The 19704-nt window shown below is 40.8% G+C and overlaps 2 protein-coding genes across 5 annotated transcripts in view; both read right to left on the bottom strand.

Moving 5' to 3' along the window:
- The window catches only part of fmnl3 (formin-like 3), a 31934-nt gene extending 28630 nt beyond the window's left edge, over nucleotides 1-3304 (bottom strand). For all 4 annotated transcript variants that reach the window (XM_010784448.1, XM_010784449.1, XM_010784450.1 and 1 more), the window contains exon 1: nucleotides 2736-3304. In XM_010784448.1, coding sequence (XP_010782750.1) covers nucleotides 2736-2849 — 114 coding nt within the window. In that variant the 5' untranslated portion in view covers nucleotides 2850-3304. The remainder of the gene's footprint in view (nucleotides 1-2735) is intronic.
- Nucleotides 3305-3635: 331 nt separating this feature from the next.
- On the bottom strand, nucleotides 3636-19454 carry esyt1a (extended synaptotagmin-like protein 1a). The gene is made up of 31 exons (XM_010784446.1): nucleotides 18637-19454; nucleotides 17376-17417; nucleotides 15752-15886; nucleotides 15454-15527; nucleotides 15163-15235; nucleotides 14982-15071; nucleotides 14849-14904; nucleotides 13707-13827; nucleotides 13324-13500; nucleotides 12770-12852; nucleotides 12545-12593; nucleotides 12195-12284; nucleotides 11342-11437; nucleotides 11181-11252; nucleotides 11017-11103; nucleotides 10619-10768; nucleotides 9934-10116; nucleotides 9651-9827; nucleotides 9473-9555; nucleotides 9329-9377; nucleotides 9152-9241; nucleotides 8546-8641; nucleotides 8260-8331; nucleotides 7955-8041; nucleotides 7687-7833; nucleotides 5694-5818; nucleotides 5427-5519; nucleotides 5196-5327; nucleotides 5015-5120; nucleotides 4846-4895; nucleotides 3636-4720 (listed from the first exon to the last, which is right to left on the bottom strand). Exons 1-31 carry the CDS (start codon nucleotides 18961-18963, stop codon nucleotides 4693-4695), a joined length of 3240 nt encoding a protein of 1079 aa, XP_010782748.1. The 5' UTR covers nucleotides 18964-19454; the 3' UTR covers nucleotides 3636-4692.
- Between the last annotated feature and the right edge of the window lie 250 nt (nucleotides 19455-19704).

Here is a 19704-nt window from a genome sequence, read left to right as displayed (position 1 = left end):
AAATGACCCAGGAATTTTATTAGCAGACCGCATGAAGTAGTAGAAGCCCCTCCTCTGCTCCCCTCCACCGTCTACAGTAGAGCACGCCTGGTAAAGTCATTAGCCTGGGGATATTACTACACTGGCAAAAGCTTCTGACCATGACATCATTATGGGCTGCTGTCAGTCCAGAGGGACGTCTGTGAGCTGTGTCTGAGAGGAGCGGGCCGTCCCACTACGCAGAGACAGACACATCCCGTCACACCCGTCGGCATTCCATCACACAGCCGGAAACACAGTGTACTAGAGGGAAATTACCCATTTTAAAATATCCATTTATGAAAAGTGTTATTTCTGAGGCTGCAACAAAGTGAACCAGCTGAGGAAAGAACATCTTCAAAATTTAGACAAAGCTAAATGATGTCTTACAGACTATTTTTAGAATAAATATAACAAAAAATGGCCATAGCCAGACAACAGATCCATGGCTTTGTCTTCCTTGTCTTCCTCTAAACACGGAGACAGAAGCTATTGATGTACCTTTATCTCTGAACAACGGGCCGGCAGGGCAGAGAGCCGAACATTGTCTGATAAGAAAACTAAAATATACAAGCATGTTGTTCTTTCCCACAAAGTAAAGGAAATCTGGAGCTACTATGGGGTAGAGTGGGGTGGGTGGGGTTAGAGAGCTTGAAAAACGTTCCCAGTCAGAAGCACAACTAAATTGTTGAGTCTACTTCATATTGCATAGAAATCATCTGCTCTGCCCGGCTGAACATAATAACAGGGATTGACTTTGTGTTGCAGGGCAGTCAAACAACTACAGACTGTTCCCGTCTCTAGGCAGGATGTGTGTTGATCTTTTCTCTTTATGGGAAAATGTGACGACTGCAATCACAGGGAAACATTTGATCAAAAAGGCCCCAAACAATGAGCCATCTGCGCGAAAGAGACACAACTTGAGCTGTCATAATAGCGCGTACAGTGTAGTAGAGTGTAAAATTGTCATAATGACTGAGGCTTAACACAGCAGTCAACAAGCAGGCCTTGAATAGCTTCTTGCTGTGCTAGTCTTTTCATATGAGGGATTTATTTTGTAGCGGCTGATAGCTCTGGCAGGCAAATAATGGCTTTATTCCAGAAACATGGAGGATCCACAAAGTGTGCAAGAATGAGACGATCTGAGGAATGTTGTGAAGCTCTTTGCTGCTTGATGCTGTAATTAAAGTCTTATAAAAAGCTGAAAATCAAAGCCGGGTGTGGTTATATTAGAATAAGTACCTGTGAGAAACCGGTGCTGTTTAACCAAAAATAAACGTGTATCGCTTCTATGATAAAAAACGTTTTTGCATAGGCCTACTGTAAATAAGTATGCTTCTCTGAATCTGTGGTGCTGGATTACTCACACTGCATCAGAGCAACAAGTGGGAGTTTCTGTTTTGATATGCGTGGAGCGTAGCAAAGGAGGCAAAATAACTCAATTATGCAACTTAAACGCAAGTTCAGTGAATAATACATGATGAAAGTTTTCCTCAACTAAATGTAACAGATAGAAGCTCTTCTGAAGCGTATTCAACCACTGTGTCAATGCGTAAAGGCCAATGTGGTTTCCTATAACTTTGTCAAAGAGTATAACACCCTCTGAACATGTGTTCTAGTTCAGCTCTCCTCAAAGTGGCAATGATTTGTTTCTGAGATATTGATTAGATTTATGGCCAATCAAAATTGAATTATTGTGCCATTACTGCTTTTCAACCTTTTTGGCTTTTCACTTGTAAAAATGCATGCTTGGCGAAAAAGTAAAAAGGGGTATTTCCAAAAATGTTGAACTATTTCTTTAAAGGATTCTTATGAATAGGATTTTATGACTAAACTAAACGACCAACGAGCCCTCACTTCTTAGGCTTGGCCCATAAGAGAATAAAAGAAAACCATTTGTTCCTGGATAAAAAATAAACTACGTAAAGTCCCTAATAGAAGATGTGTCTGCTGTAGGATGACAGAGTCACTTCACTGTGTTGATAGTTGGTAAAAGTGGGTGTTGACTGTGTGCTCATTATTACAAAGCGCTCAGACAACTCAACTCCAGCCTGATGTGGAGTGTGTAGGGAGGGAGGGGAGGAGAGAGAGAGAGAGAGAGAGAGAGAGAGAGAGAGAGAGAGAGAGAGAGTCTTAGGGTGTGGGAGTTTTGGGGGAATTCAGAAAATGCTGCTTTCAGATGGTTAGCCTGCAGCGAGAAAACTTTAAAGAAAACCCAGACGTAGATGTGCTCTGTCAAAGACAGTAAAATGACCCCCCCTCCCCTCACACACACCTCCCAACTCTCCCCATGCTGTGCTCAGTGTTTGCCACTTCAGCCAAACGCTGAGTTGTCTGACTTTAGGGGAGACAAAAGAACCGCAGGAGAGGAGGGGGGACAGCAGGCAGAGAGAGGGGCGGGACAGCACAGGTCGCTTCACTTAAAACATCAGCACTTCATAATGGACGATAAAGAAATGTAAAATAAACATTAGGCTACTCTTTCATGTGTCAGAAACAAAAACAAAAGAGAAAATAACCCCTCTAACGCAAACCACACACCATTCATTATTGGGGATGTTTGTTTTGGCACTATTTTGACTTTAAATTAAGTTAAGGATTCATGTATGAGACAGATGGTGGCAGAACAATTGAAGTTAGAATTTTACCACATTTTTTAAGCTCCCTTTATCTGACATTTGGACCACGTATGAGAGACTGAGGTGATCACAACTTACCAAAACAATGGCAAACTTCTCCTCCAGCTCGGTGGGGTCTGGCATCGGGACCTTCAGAGGCATGATGTGATGCTTCATCTCCGAATGGCCATCCACACTCTCTATGTTACCCATTGTGCCCCAGATGTGCTGAGTCCTCCGGTCAACTCGAATCCTTCAACTTTTTCCCAGTGATGATAATCCAAGTAAAACAAAGATCTCCGAAATATTCCAACAAATTCATTAACGGATCAATCCAAAAAATCCACTTTTCCAAACGGAGATAAATCGCTGACAGTGCAGTAGTCTCGTATAACAGTCCAAAAATGCCATTTACTCTTACTCACGCGTTTAGGTTTACAGTGTGTCCCACTGTAGTTTCCCTTCAAAAAACGTACTTTTTAAAAGTAACAATCAAAGTGCAGATGCTTTCTCTTCCAGAAAGTAGTTTTTAATTTGCCAGGCCAATCCATTACTTAAAACAGATTTCCCCTCGCGACAGATATCTCTCAAATGCACACCTAACCGTTACTTGAGTTGCTTCTTAACTTTCTTGGCTACGACGTGTTTCCATTCATTATTGTTGTGTGATCCTGATTAAAGTCTTTTGCTGTTGCCTCCACTCAGAGGGCAGTTTTCTGCTCTAGCCCCGCCCCCATCTGGGATATGCGTCACTTCTGTTGGTTCAAAGACCTGTCAATCACCACATCTCTGTTCCTCCACCCCTCACATCTGCAGGCAGGGTGCCCACATTCAATTGGACTGAAAATTGAAGGGTTGTCTGCACTTTATTGCAACCTGGTGGCCAGATATGAGTATGACATTTATTTGAAAACCCCTAAAATGTTATAGTATAATATGTTATCAGGCCTATGTAGTTTAAACAAAAACTTTTACAAAAAAATGAAATCACAACACTGGTTTGATTCATGAGAGTGCAAACTTTAATCAACAATTTCAGCAGATAGATGATGATAAATAAGGTCAAAGCTCAGCAGTTTTCTTCTTCAGTTCTGACACTTAAAACACTTTTTTATTTCCTTCACCACAAATCAGAGCCCAGGCCTTTGTGGTGAGGTGACAGCGGTAGGTCATAGGAGCTGTCCCACTGCTGGCGTACAATATCAGCTTGCTTCTTACAAGGTCATAAACTGTTTTGCTTGGAAAATAAACTCTAAACATGGCCGACAGCTTCAGCCTGTTTCCTCTAGCGCCACAAACACGTACAAACACAAAGAAGCGCGGGTGCAGTAACACCGCCAATGTGTTTTCAGTATCTACAAAGTTTTCTCTTCATAAAAGCACAGTGATTTAGACTCTGCTTACCTCGGTTTTCAGTGGTAAATGTGAGGGTCTAGGTTTGTAATACTTTGATTTATAAAAGCAACTTCGATAAAGCTCTGGTTAAAGCATATAAAACTTCATTTGGAACATAATTTATAAACAGTGACAAACTGTGCGCAGATTTGTAATACTTAAGGCAATCATATAAACATATATAAACAAAGTAATCTTGGGAATTATTTTCAAAGTTGTAAAAAATAAAAATTCAAAAAAATGTCTTTCGTTGCGTTGGATGCTGTAAATCCATAAAACATATCATACCTTAAGATATCGACAACAGCACAAGCCCTTTTTATGAATACAATTCAAAGAGGGCTTTGACATGCTTTTGAACACATACAAACTTGGTAGGCTGTGCAACATAGTTGCATTATTATCAAATATCTATTCAGCCAAAATATTCTACTGAAGAATCTGTCCAGGACAGCACAATTTCACTACATATTTTAACACTTTACGGATGACAAGCTACATGTAAAGTTTCTTAAATACTGATGGTCTATTTTTTGTGGAGCATATATGTTGTGATTTTTTCTTCAGTGATGGTGGACATTTTCATTAAAGCTGAATACGCAAACACACAGATCACAGAAGCAACACTTAACATTATATATTACTCAGACCGTCCATTCCTTTAGTTGGTCTCTGCTACCAAATCGTACCTGGAAAAACAGAAAGGATACAATTTATTGTTCAAATGATCTTGCAGAAAGAAATATATGAACATACATTTGTTGGCAGCTCTATTTTATACAAAATATTGATCAGAAGTTGTTTAAATTATTACCATTGTGTGACACCAGTCTTCAGGTCAATTTGGTCCAGGTCCAGCAGCAACTGTCGGCAACAAGTAACAGAAAAGAGGATGTTTAACGTCTGGCAATATTCAAGTCAACACAAAGGAATTTATGCGATGCTCTGAAATAACTAACTGCATTTCAGACAATTTTCTATACCTTGCCGATAAGCTCCCTCTCTCTGCTCATGAAGGAGACACTGTTCTTCACAGACAGGTCCAGTCTTCTCTGTGCAGACTCCTCCAGAGAGAAGTCAAAGTCAAACCTACAGAAAAAAAAAAAAGTACATTAAAATCCTCACATTTTCTTCCCCATCATGAGTCTAATTTTCCTGTCTTACCTCTCGCTGAATTCTGGGTTGAGGTCTCTCTTCTTGGTGGCAGTCCTCCTCTTGGTGGTCGCCTTCTTGTCCGGCAGCAGGATGAAGGTGACATAAGGGTCTGCCCCGTCCTTAGAGCAGGATGCCAGGGCTCTGTGGGTTCACAGCAGCACATTTACAACATGTGTTGGTATCGAGTGCTTCAGATAAAAAATGGTGATAATTAAGAAGTAACATATGTTATATCGAGACCTGCAGGCGTGAACGGTGACGAATAGCTTGCTCTCCTCGATGGAGTAGCTGAGGGTAAGCTTCACCTGGCCTGCTGAGTTTGGGTTATCAGCCCTAAAGACACAGAGCAGTAAATGTGATTATTTACATCATGATGTCCTTAAATCTATAGGGCGAAATAGAATGAAGTAAAAAGGAAAAACATTCCACTAAAACAGACCCTGATATGTTAACAGTGGGGTATAGTGGCTACACAATGGAGCATTAATGCTTGTATGTGTAACTCACGCGTTAAATCCACTTCTCCGTCTGAGGTCGAGATGAGAAGGAACCCATCTGGGAATGACTTCTTCTCCCTCAGTTCCTGCCTCCCCCGGGGCTCGACGACACACCGCCAGCTGAGTGTCCAACACCTGCAAGATACGGATTATTGCTCAGCATGACATTGCTGCTGCATAATAATCTATCACTGGTCTTAATAAGGACTTTATTTTACAGATGATGCAGCATGCAGCAAGACTTGAAATTGCCAGTGTTGCAACTTTTTTTGAAGGAGAAATCCAAAGTCAGTACTGGTTCAGAGATATATGGCATCTGGGGTTCAGAATGACTTTCAACCCCCATGTGTGTTGAGCACAGATTGAAGAAAAGTGTGTGTGGCACCAACCCATGTAAAATGACTACTTTCGGTTTTTACACAATATTTTTGGATGAATTTAACAATGAGTAATGTTGTATTCCATATTATTCAGAGATGCTGTAAGGCCTATGTTTTAAACCCCATAGTTAGTCATTACAGCTTTAAGAATACCTACTGAAAGCTCAGAGTATTTAAATGAATGTCTGTATTTATGTATAATTTGTCAAGATTTAGAAGGAAAGGAGTAACGTGTGTATGTGAGCAATAACATGTAGATTTGAGTGAACTGTAAACTTGAGGCGGGTGTGATTTTTATGTACATCTCCATGTATGTTATATATTTGTGGAATAAATAAAAAGTTCTAAAAAAAAAAGAATACCTACAAAGCAAAACCAAGTTTTTCTAAATGCAAAGACATTGTGCAGGATGTTATCTTCAGTGTACAGCACACATAGCCGTGGGAACATGTTTCAAATGGGAGGTGCCGTGGGGATGACACCAGGGCCGGTTCTGACCAATTTGCTGCCCGAGGCAAGATTTTAGCTGGCAATGAAAAACCTCTACAAAAGACCAATACACTACAAACAGAGAAACTTATTGACATGGTGGACAGCTTATATAAAAAGGCTTCAAATGTATTTAGTATTGTATGAACATGTTTTAATTGGGGGGTAGTCGTCACATCCTCTAGGGAGGTCCCGGGGGTCCTCCCCGGAAAGATTTTTAAAGTAAAATGCTTCAATCTGGTGCACCTTGAGCACCCAATTACTAGAGACTGATCTCGGGGGTACAACTCTAAACACCCATATGAAAAAGATCGGTTTGCATTTTATTAATCAAATAAGTATTATGTGAACATAACAAATAACCTACCATAGCCAATACAAAATAAATGTTAAAACTTATTTTATTTTTGGGGTTCATTCATATCTTATTTTACCTGGTTAACATTTATTTATTTATGCATATTTTTTTTTCTCTCCAGTTTTAAACGATATTTTTGGTTTACTGTCCTATAGTATACATTGGAATGATTTCAAACCTGTTTTTATTTATCCTAATAATTATAAAGGTGTACATAAATTGTGACCAAAATGTTTGAGACCCACTGAGACAACTTAGACTAAAGTGAACTATCTAAACCCTCAAGAGTCCTTTACCTCACTGAGCCTCTCAGTCTGACAGGACAGAACTCTCCCTCCACATTATTGTAGAAACAGCTTCTTATATCCGTTAGCGCAGCAGAAGCTAACAACAATCTCCGCCGGTACCGGTGCACCCCCTCTCTCTATCTCTCTCTCTCTCTGCCTCTCACTCTCACCGGGGTGAAAAGGGTGTTATCTTTACTTAATTATGAATGTTGTTACATCAAGGCTGAAAATTCGTTTTTTTATATTATATTTGTATTTAATCTTGTGAAGTGCAGATCCCCTGTCCTCCACCAGGGGGTGCTGCAGCACCCTCAGCACCCCTACTTCCCACGGCCCTGACAGCACATGATAGTACAGTACAGTATTCCGTGCAGTGCAATGCTGGTTTAATAAAGAGAAAGTGATACTGTACCAGTCAGGGCATCACTCACATGGTCACATATTGCAGCATATTGGTAGTGTAGATAAAGGATGAAATATTATCAGTACCTTGAGAGTGGCCCTCAGTAATATCTGGCTTTCTGGCAGCGCTCCATCCAGATTAATCCAGCGGTCCAGCACTAAGCCTGGCTCCATCATCACCTCTCTGAGAGGGAGTGCGAAGGACCCGAGGGCCTGGCCCCAGCTGTGGGAGAGCTAGAAACAAACAAACACAAACATCATGGAAATTACAACATACTTCAGACTGCAATTCATCTTTAAGTTATAACATTATAAATAATATGGATGCTTGCATTGCGATGTTTATGTCTTTCACCTTCACTATGACTGCTTCATCTCTGGGGTCTCGAACCAGAAAATGAAAGGCTTCGTCCCATCGAGGGGATGTGGAACGCTCACAAATCTGAGGAAATAAAATGCAAAAGAATGTAATGACTTTTCAAACGGCATTATTCTTTTGTTGCATTCACAGTCTTTATTAACTTTTCTTTTTAATGATTGATTTTAAATGCCATTTTCTTAATGTCTTTCATTTTTTGTAAAGCACTTTGAATTGCCTTGTGTTGAAAAGTGCTATATAAATAAACTTGCCTTGCCTTGCCTAAGAAGCCATGATCTTACCTTGGTTTTGTAAGAAAGACTTTTGAGGATAATCTCAGCCCCGACTTTAGGCTCCTTCCCATTCTTCTTCAGCTGAAAATGAGAATATTTGTATATAAAAACTGTTATCAATGGGAACTACACAATTTAAAGCACATATTACATCACCAGTCATTTCATATACATATGAGAATGCAGCTGTATTTTGTGGAAAACACTGCTACAAAAAACAACTATTGTGCACACACACACACACACCATAATAAATAAGAAATAGAGCCACAAGGACCCATAGCTATGATCTCACCGGCAGGCCATGGGCACGCTCCACATACACAAACAGCACCGCTGCTGATGGCACAACCTTGTTATGGTACGACTGCTGAGACTGGAACTGCAGGATCTGTAGGAATTATATCACAGAGAGACATAAAGAGTGAGAGTTTAGTGAGACTTAATTTGCAATAAGAATGTTGTGGTTAAATCTTCCTTTGCAACCCTACCAAGAAAGATGTGAGCATAAATCTAACAAATCTAATCTACACAAAGTCTCGCACTGTAAAAGTTGTTCCTGTTCCTGTTTTGTAACATTTAGTATCTGCCAAAACACCAAACAACAAGCAAGGCTAGAAAACCCTTTAGGCTCTTACAGTAAAAGAAGCATCAATTTAAGGTTAGATTTGGATATTTTCTAAGTTTGCTTTTTATCCCTCCCACTCAAATGGAAATACATTTAACTTGTTTACGATGGAAAGAAAACGTTCTATTCAAGACGACAACAGGATATGTTTTAAACTTAGTCAAGGCTTTCTGGCAATTTTAAAACAACTACAGTATTTTGCATGTGAGAACTGTTTATCCAAATAAAAACCGAACCAAAAATTAAGTTAAATGTTGAGAGTTAATATCTTACCTGCTCCAGTCTGGGTAGGTCAGAGACTCTGGGCAGCCACTCGAGCACCAGGTGAACTCGGCCTGACTTCACATCATTTAGAGTGTACCACTGTAACAAAAGGCACAGAAATGTCCAGGTTATGATATAAATAAAAATATTATTTGTTATATGATCTGTTCACTATGTGTCACTCACCATGTCCATGAATTGTGAGCTGATGATATCCCGTAGGTTAATCTTGAACCTGCAAAGAGAGGACTCAGTCAATACTTCCCTTTCACTTCATTATATCCCCTTTCAGATATGCTGTAAAGTTTTTATTTGTTTGTCCAGGCGCACCTTCCCAGAAAGTCATCCTGATCAATGTCCTTGTCAAACAACTCAAACTGGATCTCCTGACCAGGAAGCTGGGTCAAAATCACCTGAATCATCGAAGAAAAAAATGTCCAGGCTTAATCCAGGCTTAAACATAATCATCTTATTATTCGAGTCGAAGAGAATGAAACAAAGGCAATACCTCATAGAGTTCATTCCAGATGGGGTTGAGGTTTTCTTTGATGGTGTGGCTACGGAACGTGATACCAGCCACACGGATCTTAACGTAGGGGTCACTCTTTCCCTTCACCATGCCCCCCATGAAGTTGTCCTTTGCTATCAGGTTTTGGGCCTCCACCAGATGGATCCGCAGCACGCCCTGTGAGCAGAACAAGGGCAGGTAAGGCTACCATAGTGTGTGAGAGAGAGAGAGAGAGAGAGAAAGAGGCTGTTGGTGCTGCAACTGCTTGAATCTTTATTTTTACCTCAGTTGCAAACTCTGGGTCGGGCGTGGTTTGCTGTGGTCGTGTTGGCTGAGGTATACCTAACCCACCGGGCCCCATAGGGTTCAGTTCTGAGGTGATACCCCCCTGACCTATCCCAGGCCCAGGGTTCACAGGCCGAGGAGAGGGAGTGGTAGGAGTGGCATCCTCACTAAGCCACAAAATCTAGGAGGAAACAAATAACCAGTTAATACATTAAATGCATGGTTCTCCTTTCTGTTTATGTGGACTGCATGTTCTCACAAGGATATGAGGATGAGGCAGAAAGGAGACGGTCTACTTTAGTTAAGCCAGTGCATGAGAAGGGGAGGAGTTAAGAGTTGCTGTAGAACTCCATAAACTCTCCAGTATCCCACATTCTTTAATTTCAGGGTGTCATGTTCAACAGGATCTAATTTCCATGGATAAAGGACACACACACAGCCATTCATGGTACGTTTAATTTGATAGCCAGGCTTTGAAGGGTGGCTGTGGGTGTTATGCTGAAACATGTGTCTGATAGTATCCTTAGGCAAAAGCGGTCCTTTTGGAGCTGGTAGGATTTCAAAGTCTTTTACACAGACTCTTTAGCTGGCTTTATTCTTAGCAACAGTCATGGAATTTTTACAACAACACCATGTGACATGTGACCATGCAGAGAAAAATAGTTTGTGGGAGAAATACCAACCCTAAGAACAATTTTGGCGTAGATGCGGCTGGCAGAACCAGAATTCTCCAGCTGAAACCATTGGTCCATGGTGAGTTCAGGGGTATCCATCAGACGGCTCAGAGGGATAGTCAGACTGCCCAAGGTCAGAGCACGGTCGTCATCTTTCACCTGATTTTAAAACACAGGGACATACATGTGGAGTTAGGATAAAGGAATGATCAGGATGGGAAAAGGGCCATGAATAGGTAAAAAAAACAAAGAAAAAAGACAGTGGAGTTTATATAAATAACAAAGAATAAGAGGAAAAATGTATTAAAGTAAGAGGAAAAATCAATAAAGTATTATGTGGTCTCATGACCATATAATTGCAGCTATAGCACGATCAATATATTCAATCATTAAACATAATGACTTACTTGAATGTCAATGTCTTGTTTGCGAGGATCCTGAATAAAGAAGGTAAAGGCATCCTCCCACACGGGACTGTTGGTCCCATAGCAGGTCTGCAGAGGAGAGGGGAACGACTCTTTAGAATGCTCAGAGTTAGGTTCAATATACTAAGAGAAGATTATTTCATTACCTTGCTCTCTTTGGTTGCATCCTGTATAGAAATCTGCACCATTGGGCTCGGGTCCTTATTTCCTTTTCTCATCTACAACACGTGGAATAAGATGGATGTGGGTAACAGACAAATATGAAATGCACATCAAATGAAAGAGTCTGAAATTCTAATGATCTTACAGGTAGTGCATTAGCTTGATCAAGATAGATGGCCAAGATAGCAGCAGATGGAGGGTCAGCCGTCTTACTGGTCAAGTTCTGGTTCTTCTGGATCACCTGGTGAGGAAACAATGAACACAATTAAAGAGCAGTGAGGAAAATGATCAACCAAGGGCCAAAATTTAACTTTTCCATACAATAGAAAGTTGATAAAGAATGTATTAATTCACAGTTTGACAGTTTAAGATTGGTCTTATTTTTTTGGTTGATATTGGTCATATATTGTCTTTAAATTAAAGGAATTGTCCCTTAAACAAAAATACCTAAAGCATAAAGAAATACATTAAACCTTTGGTCAAAATATGTCAAACCAACCACATAAACTCACATCAAACAATGGACGTCAGGTGAGAGCATAACATCAAATCTGTACATCAAGCATTCTTCATCCAACCCAAAGGCGCCCCCTTGGATTGGTTTTAGAATATTTGTTTGAATCTTCAATACTTTCTTTGTTTAACACTGACATATTTGAAATGTTACATTATCTGTTTTGTTTTCAATCTGTAAGTTATTTTAATGTTCCTTTTTGTGTCATTATCTCCTGGCAAGGACAGTAGTGAACAATAAACAGGGAATCTTTTCTATGAAAATAAAAAAGTTAAATTATAACTTTTTCGGGTGTCATCCTCCTCTCTCACTGCATTTCCTGTTTTTGAAACTGCCAAATGCCTAAAACAATATGGCATTTGAATACAAAAATAATGCTCTGATGCTAAACAGTTTTTCAATGTTGTCCACATCACTACCCAAGCCCTGCAGCTGCTTCATTACCATTAAGACTAAGTTCTAATAGGATGTTCAGCAGACTCACCTCACTCAGTCTGTCAGCAGAGGACAGCAGAGAGAGCCACTCCAGCCGGAGGTGAACGCTGCCAGATGGGACGTCCCTCAGGTTGAACCACTGTTTACAACAACAACAGATTCATTAACACACATTGATGTGTTTTAGACTGGCCAGGGATAGAAGATTAGAGAACATCACAAGGAGGCCCAGGAGGTCTGCAGTGTCACATGCTAACAGGATTACGGCAGTATTCCTCAGATATGAAAAAACATAATAACTAGATTCTTGTGCTTGCTGATCATCATATGATGAACATTTTTTGATAAACAAACTTTTGAAATACTGAATCTGGGCTAACATACGCAAACAAAACTTACATCATCCACAACTCTGGCCTTCTTTACAATATCAAGATCCACCTTGACCCTGAAAAAGAGAGATATAAAGAGATATAGAGACAGAGAATCAATGAAGCAAACAATCAAAGATACTAAGGCGTTCAAAATTAGACAGAATCATGGCCCACCATGGCAATAGCAGAGATGTGAATGGCATGAGAAGCACATAGAGACCAAGTAAATGAATGAGAATGAGTAAGCTACCTCCCCAGGAAGTCATCCTGGTCTGGGTCTTTGTCAAAAACTTCCACTTCCAACTCCTGACCAGGTACTTCATGGACAATCACCTGACACACACACACATTTACACACACAAATAATTGGACAAAAACACACAACAGATATACAGATATAGATACAGCCACACATGGCACAATAACACAAGGACATGCAAACAGAATCACAAATGCAAGAACTTTTCACTTTTGTGTTAAGTAGATGTTAATAATTTAGCATCTGTTCGACAGTTCTAATTGGATAAACAACAAACAAAAAATGCATCCCTGCACAAGCTGTTTTTGCAAAAGCAGTTTTCGCAAAAGCTGCTTATCTTTAAAAGAGGATCTCCCTGCTTTCACAGAAAACAGATAACAGAACTGTTTCTCAATATGTGCCACATTAAATAATTAACCACTTCCCACAACCCCTATGAAGCTAGCAAACTAGCAGCAAGCTATAACTTTTACCACTTTAAATGCATCACTCAAACATCAAGCTCGTTTTTAGATGTATCTCTTATTTCCCCCTCCTCTTCTTACCTCATACATCTCCCTCCACTGAGGGTTCAGGTTGCTGTCCACATGATGAGAGGTGAAGATCTGTGTTCCTACACGCAGAACGGCATACGGGTCAGACTTCCCATCGATTAAGCCCTTGATGACCGTGTCCTTGGCAGTCAGGTCCTCAGCCTCCATCAGGTGGATACGCACGACTCCCTAGTATGTGCATACACATGCAGGAAAATACATGCACAAAGAAAATGTAAATGTTAGTCAACTAGCTTCCTCAATAAAACAAGGATCCATGTTTTTCACAATGTGAATTTGCTGTTTGACTCTCAGGCTATGTGTTTGCAGCTTATATGCTTGGACAGTTTCAGTCAGTGTAGGTCCATGTTTCTCCAGGCCATTAAGACAGTTACCCTTGGGAGAGGGGAGCGGAGCTGCGCAACGTGCAGGTCGGCCACCAGGGGAATAGTAAGACGGTTGGGGAGCACCAGGTGGGAGGCTATTGCATCCATTATCATAGTGTCCGACATGGCACTGCAAATGAATGCGAGGATGATGATGGAGACACACAGGAGACAAACAGACAAACAGACAGAGTCTATATACTACTGCTGACAATATGAACATGCATAATAAACATGATATTCATGTTCTCAGCAACAAAACCAACAGGAAACTCCCATTGGCTAAGATGAGGACAATTCTAAAGTAATACAATTAAAAAATAATGACACATTGTCATTTAAAGCATCACCAGAGAAAACCGGTGTGCAAGCAACAAATGTACACCTCTGACAATGCTTTTATTGTATTTTCATAAATGCATGGAGTCATAATATACATACTAAATAAGTACAATAATACCAATAAGGCATAACATTGTCAAGTTAAAGGTTGAGGGTGGCATTTCAATATTTTTCTTATTATCAACATGCCATAAAAATAACAAAACCAACAATGTCATATTCTGTCTGTCTATACTCTTCTACCATATCTGTGATCCTCAGCAGAGGCCATCGACTTCTACTAAAGACGTAATTTTTACAAAAGAGGTCACAAATATATACTTTCATTAAGGTTGAGTCACTCACTGAAAGAGCTAGGAATGTAGTTTTTCAGCAGAAGTCAAACATGCATAAATAGTCATTTGTTTAGGACTATTTTCCAAAAAGAATGATCTAGCTAAACTCCTTGCTAGTGGGATCGATTCATTGCTGGTTTCAGTCTTTTTACAGGATGTGTTGACAGAAACAAAAATATAGGATATGGCCACACTTAGCTTTAAGGGATGTGAAAACACAGATCTGTCGATTAACCAAAATAGTTTCGCTCACATTACTAGTTAGTTTAGCAACTAATGACTAAAAACAAAACAGACTATCTTTCTAATCAATCAATTCCTAAAAGTGCACCACCCACACCTTTCCAACTTCATCAGCTGACTTCACAAACAGGCACTCCTAATTCAAAAACGATTCAAAAAACACCAAACAGACGCAACAGATCAATGTGGCTGCACACTAAGAGTACACAGAGCTCCATCATATAAACTTACTTCAGCCCGGGGATATCTAACAGATTAGTCAATCCAGTCCAGTTGATGTCAAGTTTCTGTGACACAGATCAAAACAGACATTAGATAACAATGCAGTGCAAAATCAGACAAGCTTCACTGGTGCTACACTTACAGGCTTGCGGATGAAGAACATTGTGATGGCTCCAACCAGCGGCACATCTCCGATCAGAGGCTCAAGGATGACACGCAGCTTACCGTGAAGCTACGAAAAGAAAATATAATAATGAAAGGACGTTTCATGCTACTCAACTGTCGCTAATACGTTAAGATTGTCTTAATATTCATTCTCCTACCTGGACTCCTTTCACTCCAGCTTTGCAAAAGTACTTCTTGATTTCTACATTTATCTCGACATCACCGGCATAGCTGCAAGAAGAAGAACAGTGACACACTAGAGATACATGTTTACCTAAGTGAAGCAGTTGATATGGTATTCAAATAGAGCTGTGTAAACAATGATCTGTTGACTAAGGATAAGCCCTAGCTAAGTGTCGGAACTTCAAAGTTACTCAAAAATATGTCAGTGTCTGACTTGACTGACTGGGTGCTTATAAACATGCAATATGATAGTAGCGATTCATCACCTCAGGTACAAATCCAACATAACTTGTCGCTTGTCGTGTTCTGTGTGAGCCTTTACACCAACCACCTTCAAAGCCTGTGAACACAACAGCTGCTATTAAACAAAGAAAATAAGAGTGATAGACTTTGTGCAATAACACAAGCAAAGATCCACATGAAGATGCATTCTCTGTGATGAAATCATCAATCTTTAAGCTTGTAATTAACAGGCTATAGTGAGACCAGCCTTCCACTGTATTTTCTTGGCTGTAATACATTAACAGAATAAATTGCTGTTTTTATGACAGGCCATTCAGATACCTTGTCTCCTAGGTTGACCTTGGTGAAGCTGAGAGTCTGCAGATGAATGCTGGAGGCACGGATGGCGGGGGCAATGGTTTCCACCAGCAGCTTCTCCAGATACTGACCAATGAAGGGCCAAGCCTGCTGCAGGATCTACACGATAGATCATATCCAATGTATGTTATACATAAGATACATAAGATAGTATGACGCAATTAATGAATACAAATGATCAAAAGCGGTTTATGTTTTTATCCGCAGTCATATGATTCTGTGAGCAACAATGCAAGCATCTTTTATTGTGGCAAGGCACTTCCAGTGAATAAGAAATCATTATCAGAATATGACAGCATATCAAAGAACAATAACCAAAGCACACACCATAGTCACAACACACAGAATCGCTCTCTCTCTCTCCCTCACATACACACACACACTTCACAATTCACAATGCCAAGACTACTTGTTTGAAATGTTAAGGCTTTTCAGAGAAGCCGAAACCAAGTTTCTGACAGAGATCGGAATCTAAACATTGAACAATAGCTCAGCCATTAATAATTCAGCAGGGCGGTTATGATGAAGTGAATTAATCAAATGCACCTCTCACTTTGGAGTCAAATTAAAAAGGAAAAACAATCGCTAATGTTCTCCTTTATGGGTCTGTTTATCAGTTTTGTCAGTTTATGAGCAGTAAGAGCATCTATAGCTATCATTCTGGGGAGTGAGCTGAATCAATGTTTTCACTCCACACAGATCCCATTTGTGTTAGCTTCAGCGTTTCAGTGTGAGGTGTAAGAGCGAGGTGCAAAGTCCTGTTGGCTACTGTTTACTGACCTCTACACTCCCCATGAGACTAGTTATGCTAGTGGCGTAAACCTTAGGAGAGTATCTTATATTATTTATGATACAGTTATTGACATTCAGCTAGGAATTATGCATTATACAAGAGTGTAACTCCTTTTGTACTGTGTTGCTCACAGCCATCCCCAGCTCTTTTTATTTGCAGATTACAATTTTTTGTTCTTGTCAAATATAATAAAAGGTGAGAACATTTCAGGGCTGATGTGTGTTTGTTTACAAGGGAGGAGGGGTAGTGTGAGCAGCTGGGTCACACGTCAGGAAGCCCGGAGGAGAGACGTGGGCTGCTGAAAAGTGAGTCCTGCAAATTGCCCTCCCATAAGCTGGGCTTCTGTCAATAAGTTCATTACATTTTTCCCTCCAGAAGGGTGCTTTGTATTATTAATATTCATATGCACACTTGCCCTATACTGATGCGAGGTCACTGTACTGACAAAGACAAAGAGCGCTGAGATATGATCTGAACCACTCTCTCTGCCTCTTAATTATACTGGGAGATAATCAGCTGGGATGGAGAGGCTGCAGCGGGAGCCGGGTCAGTTAAAGTTCACACAAGTTGTCTCCATAAATAATATGAGGCATTGCAGCTACCGGGTTACTCAAGTGAAACGTCAACACTTTATCTTGGAATCACTGCTGTTTAAGAGTTCAGCTGATGAAGCGAAGCAGTCTGTCTTCATACAAGCGTGTTAAAGAAGATTATTGTCAAAAAGTACGGTAGTTCCTAATCATAATGTATGAATACACAGCCATAGCTGCGCATTTAAGTCTGACAGGGGCATACCTTATTCAGCCACTCCACCTTTTCCACATCAGGAAAGTTGACCTGTGAACAAGAAAAATTGGTCAGGCAGGCATGAACTTTTCATTTCATTTCATTTGAATTTGTCACGCTCATGGTACGCAAAAACAACAACAAAACATGTCTCTACAAACACACTATTGAGCGAAAAGGAGCAGGGAGAAGAATAAAATCTTATATGACCTGCCCCTTTCTAAAAACAACAAAATAAATACAAATAGATGGTCTACCCTTCATAAAAAAAAATGTTCACAGCCAAACAACTCAATACAATACTGCCATAAAATGACCTCCAGCTCTGAGCAGCAGAGCTAATACTTGAGATGAATGTTATATTTAAGTTTTTCTGTTTGTGTGGAATGACCTGAAGTAGATACAGTGGTTTTAAGTAATCTAAGTAATTTTAGATCATGCACAATTAAAAGATGAGAAAAAACACAGGCTGAGCAACATAGATTGTGAGACAACATTTCAGGAAGCCATCAACCACGTGCACATCAGCCTTTCCTCTAAACCACAAAGACATGAGATCTGATGATAGGGGCTGTCATCCCAAACACACACACACACACACACACACACACACACACACACACACACACACACACACACACACACACACACACACACACACACACACAGTTTATTCCCTCGTGCTCTCTATCCAGATATGGTGGTCCTGGGGAAATATGTTGATGAGTCATGTGTTTGGAGCCGAATAAGGTCAAAGGCTGCTAGTGAAACAGGAAAGGGAAACAAAACAGAGAATCTCTCCTACTGCTAGACATAAATATATTTTTCATAATTTTAGAATAGACGTGCATTTCACTGTCTATCAAGTCGAAGATCCCCTAGTTTCATTCTCTCAACCTTTCCACTCCCTCATCTGACATTTAAATATACATTCCTGAGTGCAGTTAATTCCTCAGGCACTGCACTTTAGGAAAGTCTTAATATGGTGCTGGATTTGGATAGTAGGAAGATACTGTGAACAAAAAGGACAGTGTGCACTATCAGTGTATAATGGAGCAAAATGCTCTTTCTTTTTATGCGTGAATATCTTTACTTGATGAAGTCTGGATCCTACAATTAAACAGTAAGCCCCAACGAATGAGTAATATGCATGTAAGAGCCTATCACAGTCAGAGATGCAAAGAAACTGAGGTGCAGCTCAAGTTCCGCGTGGAAGAGGAGGCAGATGTGACAGGTGAAACAAACATGCAGGCGGTGAGCCAGTGCTTACCCAGGGAGGTAAATCCCTTTTGGCTCTGAAAGCCTTCTCGGTGGTAAAACTCATCTCGTTGTCCAGGAGGTACATGGCAGACTTGAGCCTCATCACTTTCTCCAGTCGACTGTGTTTCCATCCCATGTAGATCATCAGCCCGAACAGCACTACACTGATGCTGAAGCCATAATACCCGGCCAGGTACACTGGTAGAAGAGCACCGAGGCATTTTGCAAACGACCACAGCACACTCAGAGCTCGTTCACCTGGGGGCTGGCTGGGTAAGGCCGGGGCTGCGGTCGCAGTGCCTCCGCTCATGCCAGACTCTGCCTCCGCGGTTGGCATCGCACGATCCGTTTGAATTCACTGGCTCTAGCTGGCCTTCAGCTTCACTGCGTCTGCGACAAAGTGGCACTGAAGAATTACCAGCGTATTCCTACAGAAACCATCGAGAAATCACCTATAAACTGCGGGCTTCGATCGTTGAATTCATGATCACGGCTGTTCTCTGCTGCACTCCCCCTCAGTTCCGCAGGGCACTGAAGCAGGCAATTCCGACTTTCATTTACGTATAACGCTTCTCTCACAGAGCAGGGCAAAAACATATACCAGGAACCGAGAGGGCGGGCTCTTCTTGAATCCCTCCTTCACAAGAAATCCAGCAAAAACCTAAACCCTAGAATTAACTTGGAGCGTCATTCACCCACTCAGGCGGAGCGTATTGCGACTCATGTGCAAAGTGGATGACTGTTTATTTTAGCTCAAGACACCAAAGGGATTTTTTGTTAACTTATAATCACCGTGTTAACAAGAAAAACACTCCGCCCAAAAGGATGTAGACACTGCCAATGCACATGCTGCACAACCCGTTATCTTGTCCACACAACCGGATCAAACCCTGCCGCATGCGCAAGCGCTCATGTCCTCTGCAGCAGCTTTACAACTGAGCGTAACAGCACCAACAGGTCTGTTGACAGAAAGGTGTAATCTTCCTGCTTTATGGATGTTCATTCATCAGCTGCCGTGCATGGTGATAAGCGTCTTAAAAAGAAAATCCAAGCGTCAGAGTCATGGTCTGCACAAAAG

Source organism: Notothenia coriiceps, unplaced genomic scaffold (genome assembly GCF_000735185.1).
Source record: "Notothenia coriiceps isolate Sejong01 unplaced genomic scaffold, NC01 NC01_scaffold00026421, whole genome shotgun sequence".
Taxonomy (NCBI): Eukaryota; Metazoa; Chordata; class Actinopteri; order Perciformes; family Nototheniidae; genus Notothenia; species Notothenia coriiceps.
Note: the sequence above shows the minus strand (reverse complement) of the source record. Positions and strands in the feature narration are given on the sequence as shown.

What these genes read in the sequence shown, in the direction of transcription:
- esyt1a (XM_010784446.1), bottom strand. Translation starts at nt 18,963, where the DNA reads ATGCCAACCGCGGAGGCAGAGTCTGGCATGAGCGGAGGCACTGCGACC. An exon ending in TCTGGAATGAACTCTATGAG is followed by an intron (nt 9,556 to 9,650) that starts GTATTGCCTTTG and finishes TCGATGATTCAG; the next exon opens with GTGATTTTGACCCAGCTTCC. An exon ending in AGCGTGCCCATGGCCTGCCG is followed by an intron (nt 8,332 to 8,545) that starts GTGAGATCATAG and finishes TCTCATTTTCAG; the next exon opens with CTGAAGAAGAATGGGAAGGA.